Source organism: Pyrus communis, chromosome 5 (genome assembly GCF_041283825.1).
Source record: "Pyrus communis isolate YQ-2024b chromosome 5, ASM4128382v1, whole genome shotgun sequence".
NCBI classification, from domain to species: domain Eukaryota; kingdom Viridiplantae; phylum Streptophyta; class Magnoliopsida; order Rosales; family Rosaceae; genus Pyrus; species Pyrus communis.
The window spans coordinates 8,192,012-8,217,167 of NC_142569.1; the positions used below are offsets into that span (position 1 = coordinate 8,192,012).

At 36.5% G+C, this 25,156-nt stretch overlaps 2 protein-coding genes across 2 annotated transcripts; one reads left to right on the forward strand and one right to left on the reverse strand.

The window, feature by feature from the left end:
* Positions 1–358: 358 nt before the first annotated feature.
* On the reverse strand, positions 359–7,305 carry LOC137726211 (succinate-semialdehyde dehydrogenase, mitochondrial-like). Its single transcript, XM_088694069.1, has 20 exons — positions 6,999–7,305; positions 6,066–6,179; positions 5,883–5,982; positions 5,626–5,674; positions 5,444–5,531; positions 5,223–5,333; positions 4,799–4,861; positions 4,576–4,686; positions 3,992–4,057; positions 3,790–3,867; positions 3,612–3,689; positions 3,012–3,078; positions 2,201–2,286; positions 2,045–2,077; positions 1,906–1,938; positions 1,532–1,632; positions 1,217–1,302; positions 984–1,090; positions 827–904; positions 359–623 (listed from the first exon to the last, which is right to left on the reverse strand). The coding sequence occupies exons 1-20, from the start codon at positions 7,092–7,094 to the stop codon at positions 585–587; spliced, it is 1,584 nt and encodes a 527-aa protein (XP_088550195.1). The 5' UTR covers positions 7,095–7,305; the 3' UTR covers positions 359–584.
* A 12,944-nt stretch (positions 7,306–20,249) lies between these two features.
* On the forward strand, positions 20,250–24,784 carry LOC137725419 (ALA-interacting subunit 3). Its single transcript, XM_068464088.2, has 8 exons — positions 20,250–20,761; positions 21,592–21,650; positions 21,770–21,844; positions 21,935–22,048; positions 22,249–22,319; positions 23,015–23,312; positions 23,493–23,782; positions 24,491–24,784. The coding sequence occupies exons 1-8, from the start codon at positions 20,674–20,676 to the stop codon at positions 24,543–24,545; spliced, it is 1,050 nt and encodes a 349-aa protein (XP_068320189.2). The 5' UTR covers positions 20,250–20,673; the 3' UTR covers positions 24,546–24,784.
* Positions 24,785–25,156: the final 372 nt, after the last annotated feature.

The following is a 25,156-nucleotide window of genomic DNA, read 5'->3' on the forward strand; positions in this document are numbered from 1 at the left end:
TTGGGTGAAAAATCAACTTCCTTAATCTTATCTGGATGTGAAGTCCAGTGACAACGCATACTCTACGTCACCAATATGTCTTTTCATGTGTTAAGCTTAAAATTTAATAACGTACGTAAATGCGAATAAATGTTCCACGTCCAAAAGTTAAGAAACCTTGCAAAACTGTGCAAGGAGTATGGTTAGTCCCCTACTGCCAATTGAATTTGAGGTTAAACCTCAATCTCATCCACTAGTTTACTCTGTAAAAAAAAAAGCCCAAATTCAAATGTCATAAAACAATGGTCGTTTGGATACCTACAAATTTTTCTATGGATTTCAATTGGTACCAAAAAAAAAAAAAAAAAAACAACTATGATTGCAACATCAAAACTGAAAATTTATTTATGTTCTCATAAAATTACATCGGAACTTAAAACATACTTTTCTACTACAACGAAGACTTGTATTTTGTGTTGTAGCAAAACTTCATCAAACTAGACACTTAATTTCCCAGTACAACACATTTTCGAAATAACAAAGGTTACATCAAGTTCCAACTTGCGTTTTAAGCTTGGCAATGATCCAGCTAGAAACCAAGCGCTTCAGTTGCTGCTCATATTCCCCATGCACACGTATTTAACCTGCAATGCAGCATTGAGAATTGCCTTAATATTACACATAGAATTATCGTTCTTAGGAGAGTATTGTATGTAGTGCCTAATTATCTCATCTACAAGACAGGCGTGAACGGACATTTTTGCAACATTTGAATCTACTGATGCATCGGGCCATTTCGATATGTTATGTTAACTATAACAAAAGGTGGTATATTCAGTAAACTTACTTCCAAATATTCATCCATCCCATACTTGGAACCTTCTCGTCCAAGACCAGACTGTTTGACACCTCCAAAGGGAGCCACCTTCATTGATTCAGATAATCTCATAAATAACACAATAATTAGAAAAGAAAACTGCTGGTGGATGCAGTTTGGGACCCACCTCTGTCGAAATTAGGCCTTCATTGACACCAACAAGTCCATATTCAAGAGCTTCAGAGACACGCCATGAACGTTGAATGCTATTTGTAAATATGTAAGCAGCTAATCCTGTATATGCATGCGGGAATGTGTTTACGAGCAGCAGGATACAATTTTGAATGAAAAAGTTCAGTTTCTCTAGGGTCTAATGGAGGACAAGGTATCAAAATAGGAAAAGGAAGCTCGAAAAAGAACCTGCATTGGTGTCATTAGCAATGCGGATAGCCTCCTCGTCAGTTTTGAAACGCAAAAGGGGTGCCACTGGCCCAAATACTTCCTCTCTGAACCAAGATACAACGTTTTTTGAGTGCACATGATCTACTAAATAACAGAAGCCAATATTTGTTGAGCACAACCAAATAAAAATTTGCAGACCCCAAAGCACCCTTGCGATCATCTCAACCAGAGTGACGAGTGTTAAGGTTCATTAGTTCAAATAAAAAATCCTAATAGTTTGATTATGGAATTCAAATATTGCTAACATATCATATAATTTCTCCAAGTATTTACCTTGATATTAGCATATCACTCTTGACATCCCTGAGAACTGTAGGCTCATAAAAAGTCATTCCAAGGCTATGCCTCTTGGCTCCAACGACAACTTGTGCTCCCTAAAAAAGATCAATCATTAAAGAATTCGAGTCAGTACTGTTTGAATGAAAAGTTTCATTTATTTTATGTCCTCAACTAATTGAATAAGTAAGGCAACTCAAAAAACAGTGGAATAGCAACATAACAGTAAAGAGGAAGATAAATGGCAGTCAATGTTTCATCAAACTGATCTTAGTTCCAACCAGCTTGAATGCCGCAACAAAGTCACATAGTTTTTCCAGGTCAAGGTTATATTCTTATGGTACCATCAAAAGAAAATGTAGAAAACTAACCTTTGATACAGCATCTTGAACAAATGATTCGACCTGTAATGTGAATTCCCAAAGTGATATACAGAAATCCATAAAGATTGAAGGGAAGATGTCATACATCAATTCTAATGGAATACAAATTTGAAAAAGAAAAGCAAACCTTTTGTACTGCTGCTTCATTGATTAAAGGGCCCTGCAAAAAAATGAAAGCATTAGGTTAAACCATGGTTACATCGTGTTGGATCCAAGTGTAAACCATGGAAACCAAAAGGGCGATCACGATAGAAGTTAGAAGAAAATGCATGAGAGAGACTACCTGCACCACACCTTCACTGAAGCCATTCCCAACTTGCAGATTCTGGACAGCTTTCACAAAAGCATCCATAAATTTCTCATAGATACCTGAACAGATAAAAACTTACTTACAAACCAGCACTACACATTTTGAATCCTAAATTGCATGAAAATCTCAGTACGCAAAAATAAAAATGAGGACATAAACTTGAGTAAAAATTTGGATTTGTTCAGACGGGAACAACAGCTTTTAAGTATTAAAATCAGAATCAACAGATCTAACATCACAACTACCCACTCTAGTCTGCATACAAAATCTTGTTTTTTATAAGAGCAATATATCCAAAAGGTTGGAACTCTTGGAAAACAATTTTTATTGATAAAAGAAGCCAACACATTCCGTTATTCCCAACCACCATCGCATGTAATTCCCGCCCCGCCACCCCACCAACCAACCCACCCCCCGCCGCACGGCGGGTAATGAGCATAATACTTGAAAAATAATAAAGGATATAAAAGTTGCAAACTACAAAAATAATGGTGTTTAAATAACTAGGGAGTAAGGAGCACGTTTTGTAACAAGGACTTTTCAAGAATTAGCAGGCCTCACTATCACAATCTCATACATGCCATTCGAAAGCAGTTGCTGCTTAATGGAAAAACAGACACCTGAACTTCCAATGTTTATAGAAGCATACGCCAATGATTAGTCTCAGAATCTATACATGAGGGAGCATTCACTCAATTAGAAAAGTAATACAAACTGAACAGCAGTATGATTTCAAAAAGCAAAAAGTTTGTAACTTCTTAGTTAAATGTGTTCCGATCCCTACCTTCTTGTACGATAATTCTATTTGCACAAACACATGTCTGTCCACTATTACGGAACTTTGCTGCAAGCTACAAAACAAATCGTGGGTGATGGTTCAGCTGATGAATGCAAAAAGGAAGTACTTTCAAACAAACAAAAAAAAGGTACAAGGTACCAACAGCACAAATAGAATATAGCTGTAGCTAACTTCGTCAACCGGAAATGGGAACATATTTCCTGCTAGTACATAGCTAGACAAACTTGAAACTACAACATTCACTCGACACTTCCTATTCAGGAAAACATTACTGTGCACGATTGATGCTTTAATTCTTCGGAATCAACAACCAAATAGAAACCAAACAATCAGGTTGGATGCATATATTATTTCCATGTCGAGTAAGTAACTAATGAATGCAAATGTTAGCTGATAAAATGTTACCCTATCGCAGATTGAGAAGTTTAGGTCCTAGTTGGACTTGGAGAAAGCCTCCTCCACGAAGTAGTCAAAGAAAAGTAATTGAATGGGAAATAATTAAAATAGGTACAAAAGTGAAATAAATCAACATAGATACAATATGGAAACAACACGATTAAAATGCATTTAGACAGTTTTACTTACAGCTCCTTTCACAGCCACATCCAGGTCGGCATCATCAAAGACTATGCAAGGTGCATTGCCACCAAGTTCAAGAGATACCTAAAATAATCAACAAAAAAAAGCAATTTACCACATGATTCCTCAACTGCTCGGACCATCAACTTTCCAAAACTCTATATCCAATAACCTAAATCTTTACCTTTTTAACAGTCCCAGCTGCACCGGCCATCAACTTCTTTCCAACTGTTGTTGAGCCTGTGAACGTGATCTTTCTTACCTAGATAAGTTGTATGATACAAGAATGGTTAATGTTTTATAGTTTCTAAAGCCATACACCTCCACAGGAAAAATGCATTATTGTGTCACATGAGAAAGGACTGGCTTATGTATAAACTATACACCTGTGGGCTTGCAAGTAAAGCATCCCCAATTTCAGAAGCACTTCCCATAACCACATTCACCACACCCTATATAACAAAGGGTAAACACTATTAGAAACAGAAGAGTCAGTAAAAGTCAACTGCGATGACTGATGAGTGATGACTGAAGCAAAGTTTGGGAAGCCAATATGTTCCTTAGAGAAGATGTAAAATCAACACGAAGCTACAACAGATGTTTCATAGAACATGGTCATGCATCAAGAATTTTCATTCTAAAAATAAAAATTGTCAATACTCAACACTGAGATGTAGAATAGTAAAAAGCCATCGATGATTGAATCTCCAAATGGATATTTGGTCTCAACTGTTCTGTTCTTTGGAAGAGTGAAGATGGAAAACATATTTTGTGGCCATGATGGGAAAAGTCTACCAAAATCAACCATTCATAAAACCATAATTGTTAAAACATAAATACCTACAGCTTTATAAATACTACTAACCAAGAAATTAAGACATTCATTTCCAGCACTCAAGTGAAAAAAATGTACATTAACCTTAATACGAAGTGTATACATGTGTGTGTGTGTACATGTAAGAAACATTACCGGTGGTATTCCAGCTTGAAGGGCGAGCTCAGCTGCTGCTAAAGCTGTGAGGGGAGTAAACTCAGAGGGTTTTATGACTACTGTGCAGCCACATGCAAGAGCAGGACCAACCTTAAACAAAGTGGGGAGTGGAATATGAGATTTTGTGAATGATAGTCATGCACTAAAAGATTGGAATGCTTTCCCTCAATGAAATCTGCACAATTCAGTAATACTAAAATACCTTGCGGGTAATCATAGCCAATGGGAAGTTCCAGGGAGTAACTGCACCAACAACACCTATAGGCTGCAAATTAAAATTTAATAAGAGGTCAACAAATTAACATAAAACTAAATACAGCCCCCTGCCTTCCACCAAAAAAGAAGGCCAAACATCTTTCTGTTGGTCTATTATACGGTAAGCATATAATAGCAATCTTCAAAACCCTGAAGTTGTTCATTGGACGGGTTTTGAAGAGTTTTTTGTTGATGTACTTATATGATTGAACAGCAAGTTTAACATAAACAGAAATGTATCTTTTGTGTCTTTCCTTGTCTAAAGAATTTTTCAGCAAACAAATAAAAAATATTCCTAATATTTGGTTATTGGATGAACTAGTTCTAATTCAGAGTAAATATAGGACATCAGAACATCAAAGATGCATCACCTGCTTCAAAACAAACAGTCGCCGATCAGCAAGAGTAGCTGGAATTATATCACCATATACACGTTTTGCCTCCTCAGCATAGAACTCAATAAATGCAGCCCCGTAGTTCACCTGCAATATCAATCTGTGTGACATGTCGATGACGATGAATGAAAATGCAATGCATTCAAAGCTAAAGCTGATTGCTTAAATTCCTTAAACAAAACTCTGAAGTAAGATACCTCACCAATCGCTTCTTTTAGAGGTTTCCCTTGCTCCAAGGTAATGAGTTGCCCAAGCTCTTCTTTGTGGGAAATTAGTAGATCATACCTTGAAGGAAGGGAAGGAATATGAATATCAAGATTCAAGATCAAATGATAGTTCTACAACAAACAGATATAGAATCACAGAACAGCAATTATACCATTTCCTCAGATATTTGCTCCTTTCAGAAGCAGTGAGCTTGCTCCAAGCTACATGAAGAAAGTTTAGATATTTAAATTAGTAAAAGAATATTTTACAACCTCAAGCTATATTAAATATGACGCCCTCCATATTTACAGAGTGATGAATACATAAGCACCGTTAACTCAGTTTAAAGAAGTATGCTAAATGCAGAAGATAAATTTCTTCAAGCGTCTAATGTAATCACAAATTCACTACATGGATCAGTTCCCATACAACTAAATGCACCATAGGCTGAAGATATTGCATCATTTGTCTCCTTTTGACCCATGCATGGAACAGTTGTTATAACTTCGCCGGTTGCTGGATTGTGAACCTGCATGATAGGAAATAGATGGATATTTGAAGGATCAGAACCAGTCATCCAAAGGGGCAAATAAAGAGATCTTTTGTACATACCTTTATAATGTTCCCATCATATGCATCAGACCATTTCCCCCCAATAAGGCCTTGGCTACGCAAAAGACCAGCACCATTAAGCTGAGAGACAAAGCTTTTCACGTCCATGCTAATCTGACACATCCAAATCCGGCATTCAAACTTTGATATATATATATATATATATATATACAAAAAAATACAACTTCAAGATAGACAATTCTAAAAATAAATTGTAGACAACAAAATCAGATCATTTACAACTTCTTGACTATAACAAAGAATAATCCAAACATAATCAAACAGTACTACTAGAGTGGGAAGAAGAAGAAATATCCTCATATCAAGAAACACATAATAATCTTATATGTATTAAAAAAATAAAAGACGACCCTTAATTTTGTAGGATGGCGAAGGAAAAAAATAGATATTAATCCACAGTGTAAGCATGAAAACACTTGACATCCTCCTGCAAGTCTGAGAACACATTCAAAATGCATGGAACGTAACCAAAGTATATCAGCATTTAGTGGTTCCAATAAAAATTGGAAAGCTCCTTCAACATCCCAAACCTTAGCAACATCCCATTTTCAATCCAATCCATCATCACGGAGACCCATCTCGATCATATAACAAAGCAATCGAATGGGGATACAGCAAAGCTAGAAACTTTAAAACAAAAAACCCAGAAATTTACATAAAGCAACAATATTTCGCATAGAACATTGAGGCAATTGCCAACCTGATCAACCTCAATCAAATTGATAGTCAATATCCAAAACCAAACTCAAATTTAATCAAACCCAAAATATACACATCCATGATCATACAATGCAAGCAGAGGGAGAGAGTCACTTACTAGTGCTGTTCACAGTTAAGAGCGTGAGGGTGGTGCAACTGTTGGGCAACATAAATACACAGAGAGAGAGAGATGACAAACAGGTGGTGGGTTACCTGGCGAGAGAGAAGAGGAGTTGGGGCGTGCATGGAAGGCAAATGTGAGAGGAGCCTGAAGGATCGAGCTGCCATGCGTGACGCTCTGAAGGTCATGTCAGATTTAAACTTCTGTCTTTTTACTCCTTTTCTGCTGCTTCTATGAACCTCACCGCTCTGGTTTTTTTCGACTGCTGAAGCTCAGTGCTCTCACTGAAACTCGCGCTGCCTTCGTGACTGCAATTTTGACAATTGTGGCACCCTCTCTGGAGAGGCCTTTTTGTTTTGGAGTGTCAGCATTTTGGGGTGTTTGGCAACGACCCTATTCATTTTCTGGATTGAGGTTTGTAGGTAATATAAAGCTCCAGAATTACTTAATAGAACTTAACAAGCACGAATTACTAGATTTCAGACTACTTAACGAATTCCTATAACAACCAAGATTGTCATGTCACTTTTCACATATAACGCACTGTTTTCCAACGACAATTTCCACCATCATAACAAATAGTTGATTCAATGAATAAAAAATACACATTATTAGCATTTAACTACGTTAATCAACTATTATGATCAAACATCACCTCACTAAGTTTAACAAGCCAACTCCATAATGTTTGTCATAGTTCTCTACTTGAAATCCAAATATCCAGCATTGTAACCTAAAGTCACAACACTAGAGTAAACTTAAAAAAATTCTATGCTTGAGAATCTAGGATTCTGGACCAACTCAACGGAACCGAATAGGAAAAGGGATTTCGGACCACTCAATAAAATTCAACGAAGATAAGGCTCCCCAATGCGGATTACCCAGGTAAAACCACAGGTTTCCATCCTATGGTCTCTCAATGCGGATTAACCAAGCGGAGTCAACTCTAGAATGCGCATGGTCCCCCAATGAGTATTAATCAGCAAAACTATATGTATGCATCCAATAGTATGGTTCCCTAATGCGGATTAACCAGGTGAAAGAGATATAATGTAATCAAGTAGGCAGTGACCTATCAATGCAGATTAATCAGACAGAATCATCTATATATATAATGTCATCAAGTAGGTAGTGACCACTCCAAGTCACCCCTAGAGTGTGTTTAGTCCCCCTGTGATTAAGTAGGCAGAGGCCTCTTAATGCAGATTAATCAGCAAAGTCACACATAGAGTGTGTACGGCCCCTAATGCAGAGTAAACAGGCAGTATTATAGACATGTCTCCAATATTGTGGTTCCCCAATGCGGATGAACTAGGCGGAACCACCCATAGAAAATAATGTAACGAGGTAGGTAGTGACCTCCCACTGCCAATTAACCAGGCGGAGTCACTCTTATAATGCGGATGATCCCCTAATGCGGAGTAACCAGGCGGGACCATAGGCATACACATAACAATATGGTCCCCAAATGCAGATTATCCATGTACCACATTGCTACAAGGTCCAGTCACATCATCATATATCATACAACATGCGTCATACATTCTACATCCGACTTCAACAATATGATTTACATTGTGAGCACATACACGATCAATTACACATGACAACCAAATATCTAGTCACACATATACAAAAGTTCTACTCGATAATTCTAATATGATCTCCAACTCATATCCTTACACTAGCAATCACACTTATCATTTATCTTACCTAAAAATCCAATACACACGTGAATCTCGCTAAGGATCCACCTGTATGCAAACTGAGATGCACATCCCCAAGATGGCCCACTTACCGAAGTAGGCCACTAAGCTCTATCTGGCCCCTAGTAATACTAACTTACACATTTAAGAATGATTCAGAGCAATGTTAACCAAAAGTCAACCCTCGATCAACTTGGTCAACGGTAGAGTCAACAACTCTATATAAATCAATCCGGAAGATCTGCACATCAGATTTTCGATCCGTAAATTCCTAAGAGCCTCACATTAATCACACAACAACATATTATAATTTCTCGACAATCCAACAATTAAATCTTTGCCTAGCACAAAGGTCGAATGGCAGATATTCACGAAACTAGGCTCAAACAATGAAATCACATCAAACAAATATCAACTATGGATTCAGAGAATCGCAATTAGCTTAGAAAAATAAGGTCCGATCTTTGGTCATATGCTGCTGCATATAGCAACCAGCAGTGCCACCTTGCCGCAATTTTCGACAATCACCAAAATGGCTCAAAATTCAACATGAGGTAATTTACAATGATGGGAGTACAGTTCAATGTCGTAGATCGCCAGAAAAAAAGTGGCGTGCCCATGCCACCCTTGCTACACCAACGGGCAATCAGGACCCATGGATGAGAGTTATCAACCGATCGTGGCGGTTGGTATTTAGTTGGACGGAAACGGTGGTTTCGCCATGGAAGAGCTCAGGAGATGTCAAGCTCCAACCACCAGAAATGGAGACCAAATTGATGGGTATGGTCTTACACTGTTCATTTAAAATAATCTTTGCAAGGCTATAATTATGGACAACGCTATATTTAGCTTTTTCTATTGGAGATGATCTAAAGACTTTAGAAGTAAAGTTTGAGCCTAAATTTAAAATATTAATATCTTAACTTTATCTGATCTTGTGGGGCTCGAATTTTATTTTCAAATTCTTTACGAAACAATCATTTTAAATAAAATATATTGTGGAATTCAATTTGCTAACTTGAAGAAGTAGAAACTAACCTTATATATTGGGTTGCTACCTCCATTAGAGTAGCTTTTTTCTTATGCGGCATAACAAATCTAACTTTGTTACTCAAATACAATCTCTTTGAGACGCTATGTATCATTTAAATATTATAATTGTGTGTATAATTGACACAATGGCATTTTTTGGGACAATAGTTGTGTGTATCATTTAAATATTCATGTGTTAGTAAATATAAAAAGAAATTAAATTCAATGCTCATTCCAAATATATATGTGCATTCTTTTATAACCAAAACTAACACACCCCAACCCGGAATGTCCACTAGAACTCCGAATTGAGCTGTGTTGGCCGACACCTGGAAGGTAACGAAGCCATGAAGTGTAGTTGTGTGGAAGATGTGAATAAATTTAAACCTAAAAGTGCCTAAATATAAGAGTGCGCTGGTGAGTGGGATTGAACCCATCTCACACGTGACGTCAGAGCATAAGTAAAGTATATTATAATAGGGTGAGAAATATACCATCGAAGGTATTCGTCTGCACCAAGATTTGCCAATATTCCTTGTCAGCACAAAAGCTCTGCTACTAGAACCTGGAAGGGCGAAAAACAGAAGGGTGAGTGGGCAAAAACAAAGCTTTAGAAAACACATTTCTCTTTTTTGAAAGTACTAACCCCTCACTATAAAACCCATATAATTTTCAGAAAATACTACTACGTAGGTATGAAAACCAATGCACAAGAGCAGCGAAAACTGAAGTATGCCATGTCATAATATCTTAGCAATAATAAATGTAAGCTAGGTGTGAAACCAATATAAAATAGTATGCCAGTCAGAGTCACCTAATGTGACTTGTACGATTGGACTTGTAGCTCATCAATCTAGGCTAGCACACGAGTTGGAGTCACTTAGTGTGACCTATACAACAGGCTGGGTATAAATATGTACGCTCAAGTGCTATGATCACATAAAGGCTGTGCGATAATTCGCGGGTCACCTACGAGTCGGAACCACCTATTGTGGTATGTACGATAGGCTGGCACCAGACTTGGATCCAAGGTGAGCGTGCGGTGTGGGAGGTGACCAATCATGTGAAGGTTGGCCTTAGACCCGGGCAGGAGCACTAATACCATGGTGCAGCCATGATGAGCTCTAAATAAATGTGTGCATACCAATGCAATACAACCCATTCAATCACATAATACTCACTTGAAGCTTACCTGAGTCTCAGTAGCATCACACAATACAATTCACAAGTGTAACAATGCAATATTTAAAATGTAACTTATTTACGACATGGCAAGCAAAGCATAGTTCCATATAAAAACGTTTCTGGAAACTATATATATATATATATATATATATATATATATATATATATATATATATATATATATATATATATTTATATAAAGCAAATGCCCACTCATAGAACATGATGTCGGGTCGAACCTGCCTCGCGGGCTTCGAAGATCCTTGCAATGTGTTTCACCCTTAGGAGGCCCAATGGAGATCGGAGTTGGTCGGAAAAATGGCTGGAAAGTGGCCAAATGACCATGGATTGGAAATTTCCGGAATGAACAATGACCTTCCTTTGTGTTTTCCAAGCTCCTACAGCACCAAAACCACCCAAAAACTTACCAATCATGAACCTAGTCACGATCTACAATGATAGGGACCAATTTCGAGGCTTCCCTTGGTCGAAAATGGTCAAAATTCATTGAAGAATAGTGATGCATAGTGATGGTACTGTGCAGTGTGGGGAGGTAGTTTTCAAGGTACTTTTCTCCAATTTCTAGGTCCAATGGATCACAAGGATTACAAGGGATGATGGTGGGGTTGTTGCCTTGCTGTGGTTGCAAGTGTAGAGGTGTGGGTGTGTGTGTGTGTCTTGGAAAAAGAGGAGGAGGAGAAGGAGTAAAGGTGAGTGAGAATGAAAGAAGAAGAAGAAAATAGAGAGGGTGAGAGAGAGATATATGACGGGACAGAAAAGGAAACCCCCAGAAAAATGGGGAATTGGCGCGTGTCAGCACAAGTGTGGTCCAAAAATAAAATGTGAATATAAGGACAGACTTTTTTTTTTTTTTTTTTTTTTTTTAACAAACAATATTATCTACATTAGAGGGGAGTGGACTTAGCTTCACAATGAGCTAACAATAATGTGGTTCAAATTCGCCTTTGGCGAGAATCGAACCTAAGATCTCTTACTTACAATAAAGATAAATACCATTAGATTATAGTATTAGAGCATTCCCACCGTTGGGAATTACTCGGGGGACAGGGTCCAAAACAATGGCCCGAGGGCCGATGGAAGGCCTCTAGCGTGAGGTAGCCCGGTGGAAAGGGGAAGCCCGAGCAAAGGGCCCGTGAGGGATTGCCAGCCCTTGAGCCCGAGGTGGGGGTGACGCAAGGCTGACGCCAGGGTGGCGTCAGCGCATTATTTTATTTTTTTTGTGTCAGGCGCGTGCACCCCCCCCCCCCCCCGCGCGTGGGGGCGCGTCCCGACACAAAAGTCAGAAAAAAAAAGCAAATGTCAGTTACCGTTGGGAAGCCACGTGGCTTCCCACGGTGCGTTAAATCCTAACGGTCACTTAATGTGGACCGTTAGATCTCAACGGTTAAAAAAAAAAAAAAGTCAGATTTAATATCCACCGTTCGATCTGAGATCAACGGTGGATATTAAAATGATTTATAAATTAAAAAATAAATGAAAAAATAGTTTTAAAAATCTGAAAAGTTACCGTTGTGACACGTGGCACAATCTGGAGCGTTGGAATTCAAATTTTTTTATATCCAACGGCAGAGATTAATTAATTGAATAAAAATTTAAAAAAAATTGTAAAAAATTCAAAAAAAATCAAAAAAAATATCTGAAAAATCTGAAAAAAATTGTAAAAAAAATTGTTTTTACTTTTCTATAAATACCTTCTCATTATCATCTACCTTACACAACAATTTCATATTTTCTCAACTACTTTCAATCACATTCCTTTCTTTGTCTCAAAGTTTGAATCCATTTTTTTTCAACAAAATGACCACTGGTGCAGGTACGAATTGGTCGCTTATTGAAGATGTTGCGTTGTGTACTAGCTGGGTTGAAGTTACTCATAGTTCGCTTACGGGTAATGAGATGCAGTTGCGAGAAATGTGGAGTCTTATTCATACTAGTTTTCTTGAGAAAATTGGTGGGAAAAGAACCAAAGAATCGATGTCCAGTCGTTGGAAATTACTTAGCCAATCGTTTAGTACGTGGAGAGACGCTTTGGCACAAGCTAGTAGTAATATTCGAAGTGGGGAAAATTACTCGGATCAGGTAACAATATATTATTTATTTGATACCCAAATTTACATTATAATTATTTGTTTGTATTATTTATTTGTTATCTACATAATTTATTATTTATTGTTTGTATTATTTATTTGTTACGTACAAAATTTATTATTTATTGTTACTTATTTGTTACATTATAATTATGTTGTTTGTATTATTTATTTATTTGTTTGTTTGTATTATTTATTTACTAAACTTGGAACTCTAGCCCCATGTTATGATTAACATGACATATATATATATATATATATATATATATATATATATATATATATATAGATTTGCTAGTTACTTATTTTCATTATTTACTAAACTTGAAGCCTTCTTACTTATTTTCATTATATTTGTTACTTATATATATATATATATGTATATATTTGCTAGTTACTTATTTTCATTATAATTATTTATTTGTTACTTATTTTCATTATTTACTAAACTTGAAGCCTTCTTACTTATTTTCATTATATTTGTTACTTATATATATATATATATGTATATTTTTGCTAGTTACTTATTTTCATTATAATTATTTATTTGTTACTTATTTTCATTATTTACTAAACTTGAAGCCTTCTTACTTATTTTCATTATATTTGTTACTTATATATATATATATATATATATATATATATATATATATATATATATGTATATATTTGCTAGTTACTTATTTTCATTATAATTATTTATTTGTTACTTATTTTCATTATTTACTAAACTTGAAGCCTTCTTACTTATTTTCATTATATTTGTTACTTATATATATATATGTATATATTTGCTAGTTACTTATTTTCATTATAATTATTTATTTGTTACTTATTTTTATTGTGTAGGAACTTCAAGCACAAGCTTGGTACGCTGCCAAAACCAAAAGCAAAAATAAATCATTCAACCGGTGGGAATGTTGGAATATTGTCAAAGATTGTCCTAAATTTAGAGTTGTGCCAGTCAGTCCAGAAGTGCACATGAACAGCACCCCTCTAGACTCTACACCCGATCATGTTCATGAAGATGATGCAGAAGAAGTGCCCGAAACGCCCCTCCCTGAACAAGCGTCGGGTTCGACCCGTTTTCCAATTAGGCCTCAAGGTAAGAAGGCTTCAAAGAGAAAAGGGAGTGCTTCCAAGAACGATTATGCAAAGTTCATGGAAGAACTTACTCGCCAAGGTGAATTGACTTTGGCGAGGGACTTGGCGAAAGATGAGGCTGATAAGGCTAGAGAGACATCAAAACAAGCAGCTGTTGAGAGAGAATTTTATGCTAATGAGAGAGAAAGAGAGCTACTTAGGCAAGAAAGGGAACATGTTAGAGAAGAAAGACGGGCTCAACAAGATCGTGAGATTATGAACATGTCTTTAGAAGGGAAGTCTCCAAATTCTAAATTTTTTTGGAAGTCAGAGAAAGCGGACGTTGTGCGAAGGAGGCGTGCAAGAGAAGCAATAGCAAGCCAAGGTGGTTCTAGCACCGCAAGAGAAGATCATCCTAGCACCACAAATTGGTTAAGTGATGATGAATAGAGTACTTTTTGTAATCGGAGCCCATAATTTTCCAATCACTTTGGGTTGTAATTTATTATTTATTGTTTGTATTATTTATGTTGTTTCCAATTTCTTGAATATTTATTCAAATTAATTTGGTAAGTTATTTATTAAAAGTCCATTGTTCAAATTAAAAGTCCTTGTATAAAATAATTAAAAGTCCATCGTTCTAATTAAAAGTCCTTTACATAAACATGAACATAAAAAAATTACATATACTAAGAATTACATAAACATAAACATAAAAAAAATACATAAACATAAACATACTAAGAATTACATATACTAAGAATTACATAAACATAAACATAAAAAAATTACATAAACATACCAAATAATAAAACACACCAAATAAAATAACATAAACATACCAAATTCAAAAAAACACACTAAATGAACTTAATTATCTTCAGCTTGTTTCAATGCCCATTAGTGCTCTATCAAGTCAATTTGTCGGGCATTGTGCATGTCTGGCATTTGAAATGCAGTATATCGTTGAATGAGCCTTTCATTGTAACGTCCATCCCTTTGTAATGGCTCATGTTGCACGGGCTCATCGGTGGCGTCATGAGCACAATATATACGTGTTCTTGAATTGTTCATCGGGTCTGGCTCATATTCATCAACAGCTTCATAATCGTACTCATCTTCTACAATCATGTTGTGAAGAATGATGCACGTCATCATGATGGATTGAAGGGACTCTACATCAAACAATCTGGCAGCACCCCTGACGATCATCCAGCGAGCTTGGAGGATACCGAAACAATGCTCCACATCCTTCCTGCACCCCTCTTGACAGCTTGCAAAGTGTTTTTCCTTTGCACTCCGCGGACGTGGCATTATTTTGACAAAGGTTGACCAGCGCGGGTAGATGCCGTCAGCTAGGTAGTATGGCCCGTCGTACATACGTCCGTTGACCTCATACGTAACTTTTGGTGCCTTTCCTTGCAGGACATCGTTGAACACTGGGGATTGGACAATGACGTTGATGTCATTTTGAGCTCCCGGGACCCCGAAAAAGGCGTGCCAAATCCATGTATCAAAAGATGCCACCGCCTCCAGAATGATACTTTTTGCTCCTTTTCTGTCCCCGTAAGCGCCTTGCCATGCACTTGGACAGTTTTTCCACGTCCAGTGCATACAATCAATGCTTCCAATCATCCCAGGAAAGCCACGCATCTCCGCCTTCTTTAACAGCCGCTCCAAGTCCATATGTGTAGGTTTGCGGAGGTACTCAGCGGTGTAGATAGATTCGATTGCTCCGCAAAACCTCATCAGGGACTCAAGAATGGTTGATTGCCCCATCCTCGTTATCTCATCCACTTGGTCTGCAGATGCTCCATATGCAAGCATCTGCAAGGCAGCAGTAATTTTTTGCTCAGGCAGTAGACCCATAGCACCAAAAGCATCTTTTTTTTGCACAAAATAAGAATCATGGTTGCAAACAGCAATCATGATTTTGTTGAACAAATGTCGTTCCATTCTAAAACGACGTCTAAAGTACGTATCAGGGAATGCACTATTAGGAACAAAATAATCATCCAAGAGTTCCATACCTCGTCGTTGCCTGCTTCTATCAAGGTTTCCGGAACGGCTGAGCCTGCAGATCTGAGCCACAGCTTGGATGACTCGACGGGAATGTGAGGCTCTGCCTCTTCTTACTTCGTCATTTCTCATTTGACGCTCCTCCTCTTCCCTCTCATTTCTTACCCCCTGGTGATTGAAGATTGCTTCAGATTCGTTAAACAATTCTTCCTCTTCCTGATTGTATTCCCACATCATCCTTGAGGAAGAAGAAGAAGACATTGAAAGAAAGAAACAGAAACTATGAATAATGATACAGATTTTTGTGAATAAGGAAGCAGAAACTATGAATAATGATAGAGATCTTGAGAATTTTGGTGTGAGATTTGTGAGGATGGATGGTGGATTATATAGAGGATTCAGAAAGGATTAGGTTCTGCATAATGCCACGTGGCATGCCGTCATTCGTTACAAATCTGATGGAAATCTATCCTCAAAGATTGTGAACAGATTATGACACGTGGCATGCCGTCATTCGTTAAAAATCTGATGGAAATCTATCCTCAAAGATTGTGAACCGATTATGACACGTGGCGCGACGTGATTGGTTAATAATCTTATCAGAAATCCATCACCAATAATTGTATTATTTAATAATACTTCGGATAATGACACGTGGCGCAACGAGAACGATTAAAAATCTTATCCGATATTACAATTAAAATTATTTTGTATTATTTTATAAATAAATATTTTATTGCCTATTGCCAGGGCTATTGAAGTGTAACGGTGGAGATGCAAATTCTATTGCCAGGGCTACTTACTGTTCATTAGGTGGATTGAATAGTGTATTGCCAGGGGGGAGGGCTCCAACGCTGGAGTTGCTCTTAGGTGGCAACATATGGACACACTTAATCAATGTGGTACTGTAGATTGAAAGGGGGAATATTTTCTTATTTACTATTTTTTAGCTTCTCATATAGTATTAGTTAGTTCTACCTAAAATTATGTTTTTAATGATTTAGGAATTACAGGTCATCAAGTTTTGAAAATGTAGTTAGATAGGAAAACAACTTACATGATATGGATATAAAGTTATGTGACTTCTCGTGCCAATGAAGTAAAGGTATTTAGACAAAAAACTTATACACATTTATGTTTTATTATTACGAAACGTCATCATAACAGTGTATACATACTATATATAAGTCTTTCTCAGTCAGATAGACATCTGCGAAGATATACAAAATAAAACTCGAGAGATTTAAATTAGGTAAACAAGATGGACACCGATGACCTAACCATCTAACTTTTTTCTTGTAAAACTGAGGATACCAATAATCTTTAGGATCCTTCCAAGTTTTATGGTTGATGAAGTGCTTGTGATGAAGTGTGAATTCTACTTTAATGAGGAGATTTCGAATAATGCTGTCGAGACTTAAGAGTACATCACGTTAAAGATTTGAAGCCATGCATTACTGCTCAACGACGTGAGAGGTTTGTTCAGTATAATCGGAACACTACACCATATATATGCAGTATATTATAATACAAGTGAAATTTAAAAAAAAAAAAATACTATAAAGTTGAATGTATTACACGTATTGTTTATTTATATTAAAACACGTGGTATCATCGTGTCTTCATTTTATATTTTAAAATAAAAATAGCGTGTACCATTTTGACAATGATGGCGGCCATGTTTGACCAGCCTTGTCAATATTAAGTGGTTGCTAATTCAATTAGAATAATACTTGAATTCTTGGTGTGTATAAATATGATTTCTTGAATCAAACATGTGCAATAGTTATAATATTATTTGGTTTTAAATAGCTTTTATGTGCAAGGAATCCTAAAAATAAATATAATTATAAGAATATATTTCAATAATATGGAGAGAATTTCGGTTTAATTAATTATATTTTAACAGGATGAGTTCATTCTCTTATTTGCAAATAATGTATATTTACTGTATAAATTTTGAAACTAGAACCGTTCAATGTCTTTCTCTTAATTTAAAGATCAATCTTATAAAAAATCATTTGAATCAATGATTGTTTAATATCTAAATGTATCAAATAAATGAACGATACATCGTAGCTAAATTTCTGGTAGGTTGAGACTCATTCAATGCTTATGTCTTGGGGCTAGGCTTCCGAGTTCCTTCATTAACTTCACGTTGGCATATGTTGATCAATGGTCATCAGCAGCACCAATCCATGCATGATGGATGCAGCAATGAACAATGATCCATGATGAAGAACTGGATCAATTGATCTCGAAAACTGGATTGGAACACGATCTATAGGTTACCTTCTACTTATGCGACTTTGTTTTTTAATTTTACATGAAAATTGTCACCCAAAACTACTCGTTCCACATGCTACTTTTCTAAGGTCACAAGAAATAAAAAAGAAGACTAAAAAAAAAAAAAAAAACCCCCAAACTCCAATCATTTTCTTCACTTGTTTTTAATTTTATTCTATTTAGGTTACCATATATACATACATATATTTGTAAAAAGTTCAATACTTAATTGTGAATAGTAACTTTGGGGGTGTCATAGTTTATTGTGATACAACACTTTGGAGACTGAATAACATCATTTAAGATCCCATTTGATGGGCTGGATAAGACAGATTGTGATCAATTAAAATACATTTAGTCCATATAAAAAATTAAAATAGACTTAGTCCAGTTCATTGTTTGTTGTGTCAAATGTGACATGAACACGACTGGACATGATATGTTATAAATCTACAATAAAATGAGTTATCTAACCTATCCTTATATATGAGTTAGAAGTCTTATCGTACACGTTCTTGCTAATCTAATTCTATTCTTAAGGTTCAATCTTGTCCAACCCACCAAACGGGTCGCAAAATCTTAGGTAGCTAGCACATTCGTTTCACTTTGCCCTTTGAAAACATGTTTTTGGAGAGACAAACATCTTAATTGATGCTGATACTAGCGTTCGGCTTAATAGACATAATTTACATATTTGGGGTAAGACTCTGCCTACTATGACACAAAAATGAGTGTTTATTATGCTGGTACTCGTTACCGTAATCACTCTATTTAAGGGTTTAACTTTGATTTATTTTCTTGAGCAAAATATTATTTTCTTTTAATTTTCTCCAATAACCAAAGACTTTTTATATTAGTACTCACAAAATGTTGAATGACTTATTTTCTCCATATTAAAATTTAATATTAAATAACTTATTTACCTCATTATGCATTATGCAATGACAATTTTGACTTTATTTGGTTTTAAAAAAAAAAATTTCTAAATACACCTTAAATCACTTTTAGCTTATTATTTATCTTTTCAACTATCAAAACCCTCTCATCCTTCATGTTGAACAAAATCTTAACTAATGAAACCATAAATATGTTGATTGAGAAAAATTGTTTTTGACGAATGAAACACGAAATCGATGTTTCGGAAGTTTCATATGAAATAAGACTTCATATTTTTCATTGTTTTAGTGATTTTGATAACATCAATAATTATTTAATCTTGTGTTTGCTGCCTTAAACTCCTATATTCATATTCATCTTTTAGATAAAAAATGATGAATATGAATATGGCTATATCAAGGCTTCTGTAGCGTATTCATATAGCTATATCATTGAATGTGATCTCGAGGCTTCTGTCCTTTCTTTCCTGGTCTAAATCAAGTTTTTGCTTTAATTCCTTCTCCTTATCATCTAGCTACATCATTGAACACAAAAAAAGTAAATACTTGAGGCTAAAACATACGACTTAGCACGCGTTAATAAAACCTGAGATAGATGTTCCAATCTTACCGCAGCATAAATCTCATCATTCTTCTCGAAGTCGCCACATTTCCGTGGGAGGATATGGATATGAACATGGGGGTGCAGTCTGTCCTGCTTGGGGTCCATCCTAAGGTTCAAACAATGAGGACATAGTTAGCTTCGGGGGACATAAAACTATTACAATGTGCAGCAACAAAAATTTGAGAGCCGATATATGAATTTGAGAATTCCAACACATATCATAAGGTGTATATTGAGAATGTGGAGTGCGGAAGTATTATAGAAAAAACATGTGAAAAAGCAAATTTAAGATGCATTAAGTACATGAAATTTATTCAACAATTTATGCAGAGTAAATATAAAAAGCGTTACCAAATAATAGTAAACAAACAAAATAAAATTACCAACACAAGAAAAGAAAAATCAAATTGAAGAAGATTGGACACGGAGTCCAACCGTGTAATTGCATTGTACTAGTTTGACATTTCAATGGTCTTTGTTTCTCTCTCTCTCATAAATTTCTTATTCTAGTCTTCCTTCTTCTAGACGTAGAGAGAGAAAGAGAGGAGAGAGAGGGTCGCCGGCCACCTTGTAGAGAGGGAAAGAAAGGAGACGCTTTCTTCCACATCCCTCTCTCTAAAAAAGTCAACACAAATCCCCAATTCCTCATTTCCTCAAAACCCACCACCTCCATATCCATTTAACCCTTAAAAGAAATCGACCCCAAAAAAAAAAGAAAAAAAATTCATCCGTTCGTCTATTGATCATCGCATACGATTCGAATCCGAAGTTCGAGTGGGTTTTTCTTAGTTTCGGAAAAAGAAAAAGTTATTTAAAATCTCTGCTGCGGAAGACAGGGTTCGTCTCTGATGAGTTCCAACACGGCGGCGTCAAGCTCAGGAGGCGCCGGATCTGCGGATGCAACGTCTACCAGGAGGCATTCGAAGCGACCCAAGTGTAATTTCCTTCCCAAGCTCTAATCTTGTGTATTAATTTTGGGTTTTGAGTTATTTTCAGAAATACCCAGATTAAATTTTGTAGATTTTTGCCATTTCCATTTTCAGTTATCTGAATTTTATTGTCTCAAAATTTTATGGTTCCTGTCTAGTATATATTTTCTGAGTGAGGTTTAGAAATTTAGAAGTCAATTACATGTTTGAGAGGATTTATTAAATTTGAGGTTAAATTTTCAACCTAGGCTGCGTTCATTAATTTGAAGGCAAGATTATTCGGTTTATGAAAATCGACACGAATAACTGTCGTGGTTTTAGAGTAAAATTATAAGATTTCGCATAAGGAGCCTTGTATGGATATGGCATCTGGTGGGTTAACTTAGATGATGGTAGGTAGGGGTCCATACCACTCAAAATACTTTCACTACAATGGATTTATATAAGGCACGTGGTAACTAGTGTTGGAAATCTTTCTGTGATTCAATTGTTGGGTACCTATGTGAAAGACTTGTCTATGGTAATAAAAGAGTATCTAATGTATACTGGCGGCGAAGTATGATTTGGCGTGGTGTGCTAATATATGGCAAAATATATGGATGTGCCAGACATAGTGAGTGATTTCAGCCAATGCGTGAAATCTGAAATTACGTAATCTAAGATGCTGATATGTAGAGGAAGCTTTTCCATTGTTTTTCCATTTGTTCACTTGATAAGGTGCAGGACTTGGTCGTCATGGACAAAGCCGACTTTATGTTATCTGTTGCATTTCATATGATTCTCAGTAGCCTTTCTATCAATTGTAAACTAAAAATGTTGTAAACTTGATCTTTTCAGATTCAAGGTTTACTCAGCAGGAACTTCCAGCGTGTAAGCCAATTCTCACGCCACGATGGGTAGGTTTTATAGTATTGTATTCGATATCTCCTTAGTCAGGCCATCCACATTCACGTGTTAGATTTTTAGTTGAACTCTTGCCTTATCTCGTTGTGCGTGTGCGCACTTGTTCTTGCAGGTGATCTCAGCATTCATGCTCGTAAGCATTGTATTCATTCCCATCGGAGTTGCTTCCCTTTTTGCTTCTCGAGATGTATGGCTGATTTAAACCCAATTCTCTGCATTATCTGTTTTCTTTTCTAGTACTACATGTAGTTGATCAGGAAAATGATGTTTCTGTCAGGTTGTTGAAATTATTGATCGTTATGAAACTGATTGCATACCAACAACCAATAGAACTGATAAGGTCAGGTTCATACAAAGCCCTGGACCTAAAAAATGCAACAGAACTCTGAAGGTACGGTTTTCCCTTGTTTTTTTTACCATCAAGGGACTGTAGTTGCCACATATATGATTAATACTCATTTTTGGTGGTGGTTGCAATCCTTTTTGAGTTATATCTCCAGGAAATATGTAGCATTATGCACATTTAGATTAATTTTTTTCATTAGAACTGAGAGCTTATGCCCCATGGTTACTGATGGATAATTTGTGCAGGTATCAAAGCGTATGAAGCAGCCTATATATGTATATTATCAGCTTGACAATTTCTACCAGAATCATCGCAGGTATGTCTCCTACCTTAGCCATGATCCTGCATTTATGTTTAATATGGTTGATGCAAAAACCTTTATGCAGACAGTTAATGAAAGGGGTGGGTCAAATTACTGTAAGGCCTAAATTTTATCATGGCTATATTGGACCCTTGATGTTTGCAGGCCATATGTGAACAGACCAGTAGGTAGACCAGGTTCCATGGAATCGCTTATAGCACATAATGACACGTGGTCCAAAGAACAGCACGACTTTAAGATCATGTCTGGCATCCTGATTATGTTGTATTTGTTGTCTAGCAGAGAAGATATTGGGTGTTTTATCAGGATTTTGATTCCTACTTGGTCTTGTACAAAATGAAAAATAAAACACTTAGTCAATCACGAGAGTTTTAGTAAAATCCTGATTCCTGGAGAAAAAGTATACACTTTATGTAAATCCATGTGATGTTGCAGCATAATTTGGGTTAAGGCATGTGCACTAGTTCTTTGAATAATTTTTCATTCACACAGTACACTATTCTCACTTCTGCTACTGCCAGCAATTCTCATTCTTGAATAGTTTCACTGTGCAACTACAATGGATCTTCCTGGTAGATTGTCGCTACAAATGGTTTTGTCGGAAATATTTATAATCAAGTCAGAGATCTTCATTTGCCAGTATGTATAAATATTATTATCCACCCTGACTCTGGTTTTCCACATATCAGATATGTTAAGAGTCGAAGTGATCAACAGTTGAAAGATCCAAAGTCTCAGAGTGACGTAGATGCTTGTAAGCCTGAAGATATGGCAAATGGTCTACCTATTGTACCTTGTGGTCTTATTGCTTGGAGTTTGTTCAACGACACATATAGTTTCTCGCGCAATAAGCAGCAGTTGACGGTAAACAAGAAGGATATCTCTTGGAAGAGTGATAGGGAGCACAAGTTTGGCAAAAATGTCTTTCCAAAGAACTTTCAGAATGGATCTCTTAAAGGTGGCGCAACTCTCAATGCATCCAAACCAGTAAGCTTTTTGCCACTTGTCATCTCTAGTCTTGAAGTGTTACGGTAAAAAATGAAAGTGTCTTGTATCGTACCAAATGATTTTTGTTTTGCTGAAATGTTTTATTTTAATGGTTGGGTAAGTGAAATGTATTCTCCGGGAGGCAAGCGGTTAACCAGGTCAATGTTTTTTGTTTAACAGTTAAGTGAGCAAGAGGACCTTATTGTTTGGATGAGAACTGCTGCACTACCAACATTTAGAAAGCTGTACGGGAAGATAGAGGTGGATCTGGAAGAAAATGATATGATAGAAGTGATACTGGATAACAATTACAACACATACAGTTTTAATGGAAAAAAGAAGCTCGTGCTCTCGACCACCAGTTGGATTGGTGGCAGGAATGACTTCCTTGGCATTGCTTATCTCACTGTTGGAGGGTTGTGCTTCTTTCTGGCCATGGCTTTCACAGTTGTGTATCTCGTTAAGCCAAGGTAAACTCCTAAACCAAACATACCCTGCCTATTTTTATCATGCAAGGAATATTAAATGCTATCAACAGTTGCCTTCCATGAACTCTCCTCTTTGTGGCATGATGCTTGTATCATTGTCTGAATGGTCTTTCAAGATCCATAAGAACCAGCTAAAGAAACCCTGTAGACTACTTCATGTCGAGCTAGTTATTAGAGTGAATGCAATTTTTCAAAATAGAAAGATGTGGCATTTGTTTCCCTTAACCGCTTGTCGCCTCAAGTAACACTCTTTGATGGCAGCTTAAAGATGTTTGTTGTGCATGCCCTTGTGATTCTTAAGTTCATTTCACTTTTGGTTTATGGCTGGTGTACTCTTACTAGGATTAGCTTTTTCTTTTTCTACCTTCGATATTACTGGCCTTGATTTTTCCAGCACAGCCTTCAATTTCGTAATATGTAGACACACACTCATCCACGTGAAATCTATAGCTTTGGTGAATATGGAATTTCTCCACATTATATGTTGACAGACAGATGACGTTCTGTTAACTGTACCATCCATGTTAATCGAACACTCTTTCGTAGTAATTTTGTCAATGCCTAGATAATTTTGTCCGGGGTTGGATATGATGTGGCCGCTATTTCTAAATGCTTCTACGTATGTGCTTTTTGATAGCAAACACTTTAATATTTCAATATGATGACCAATGACCCTTTCTCTTCTTTCAGGCAACTTGGAGACCCGTCGTATTTGTCTTGGAACAGAAATCCAGGAGGTCACTAAGGCAAGTAGAACTGCTGATGTCGATGGACTGGCTTAAGCGTTTCCCATGACCGATTTTAATCATATGTATATTAATGTTTTCAATGTGAGCAGTACATATAACTTTGGTAAGCATTTTGGTCATTTGGAGTTTTCTTTAATTTTTTTTCTTCCCAGTCTCTCCCGAGAGTGACAGAACGAACACTTTCATGTATAATTCCAGAAATAGTATTGAATACATCTAAAGTTATTTCCATTGATCGATCGCTCTGTCTGGGCGCTGTTGAAAATGTATGATTGGGTTGCGCTTGTGTTCTAAAGTAAGTTTGTCAATCTTCAAAGGATCCTCGGAAGGACGTTAGAAAGGTATTTGCCTTCTGGGTAGGATGGGTCAATGGGATGATTGCGTGCTGATACGGCGTCCCGTGGAACGGTTATTTTTCTCCTTGCCGCTGATGCTGCATCATGAAAATTTTAGCGAGCAAATAGTTGAGAAAGATGAAGAGTTGCTCCTCAAATTAATTATCAACCAAATTTATATGAATAAAGTGTCATGGTTTGATTCAGATAACAAGCTAACAGTACATGCCATTTCAAAAATCGGAAGAGATTTTCGTTTTACGCCTGTCTTC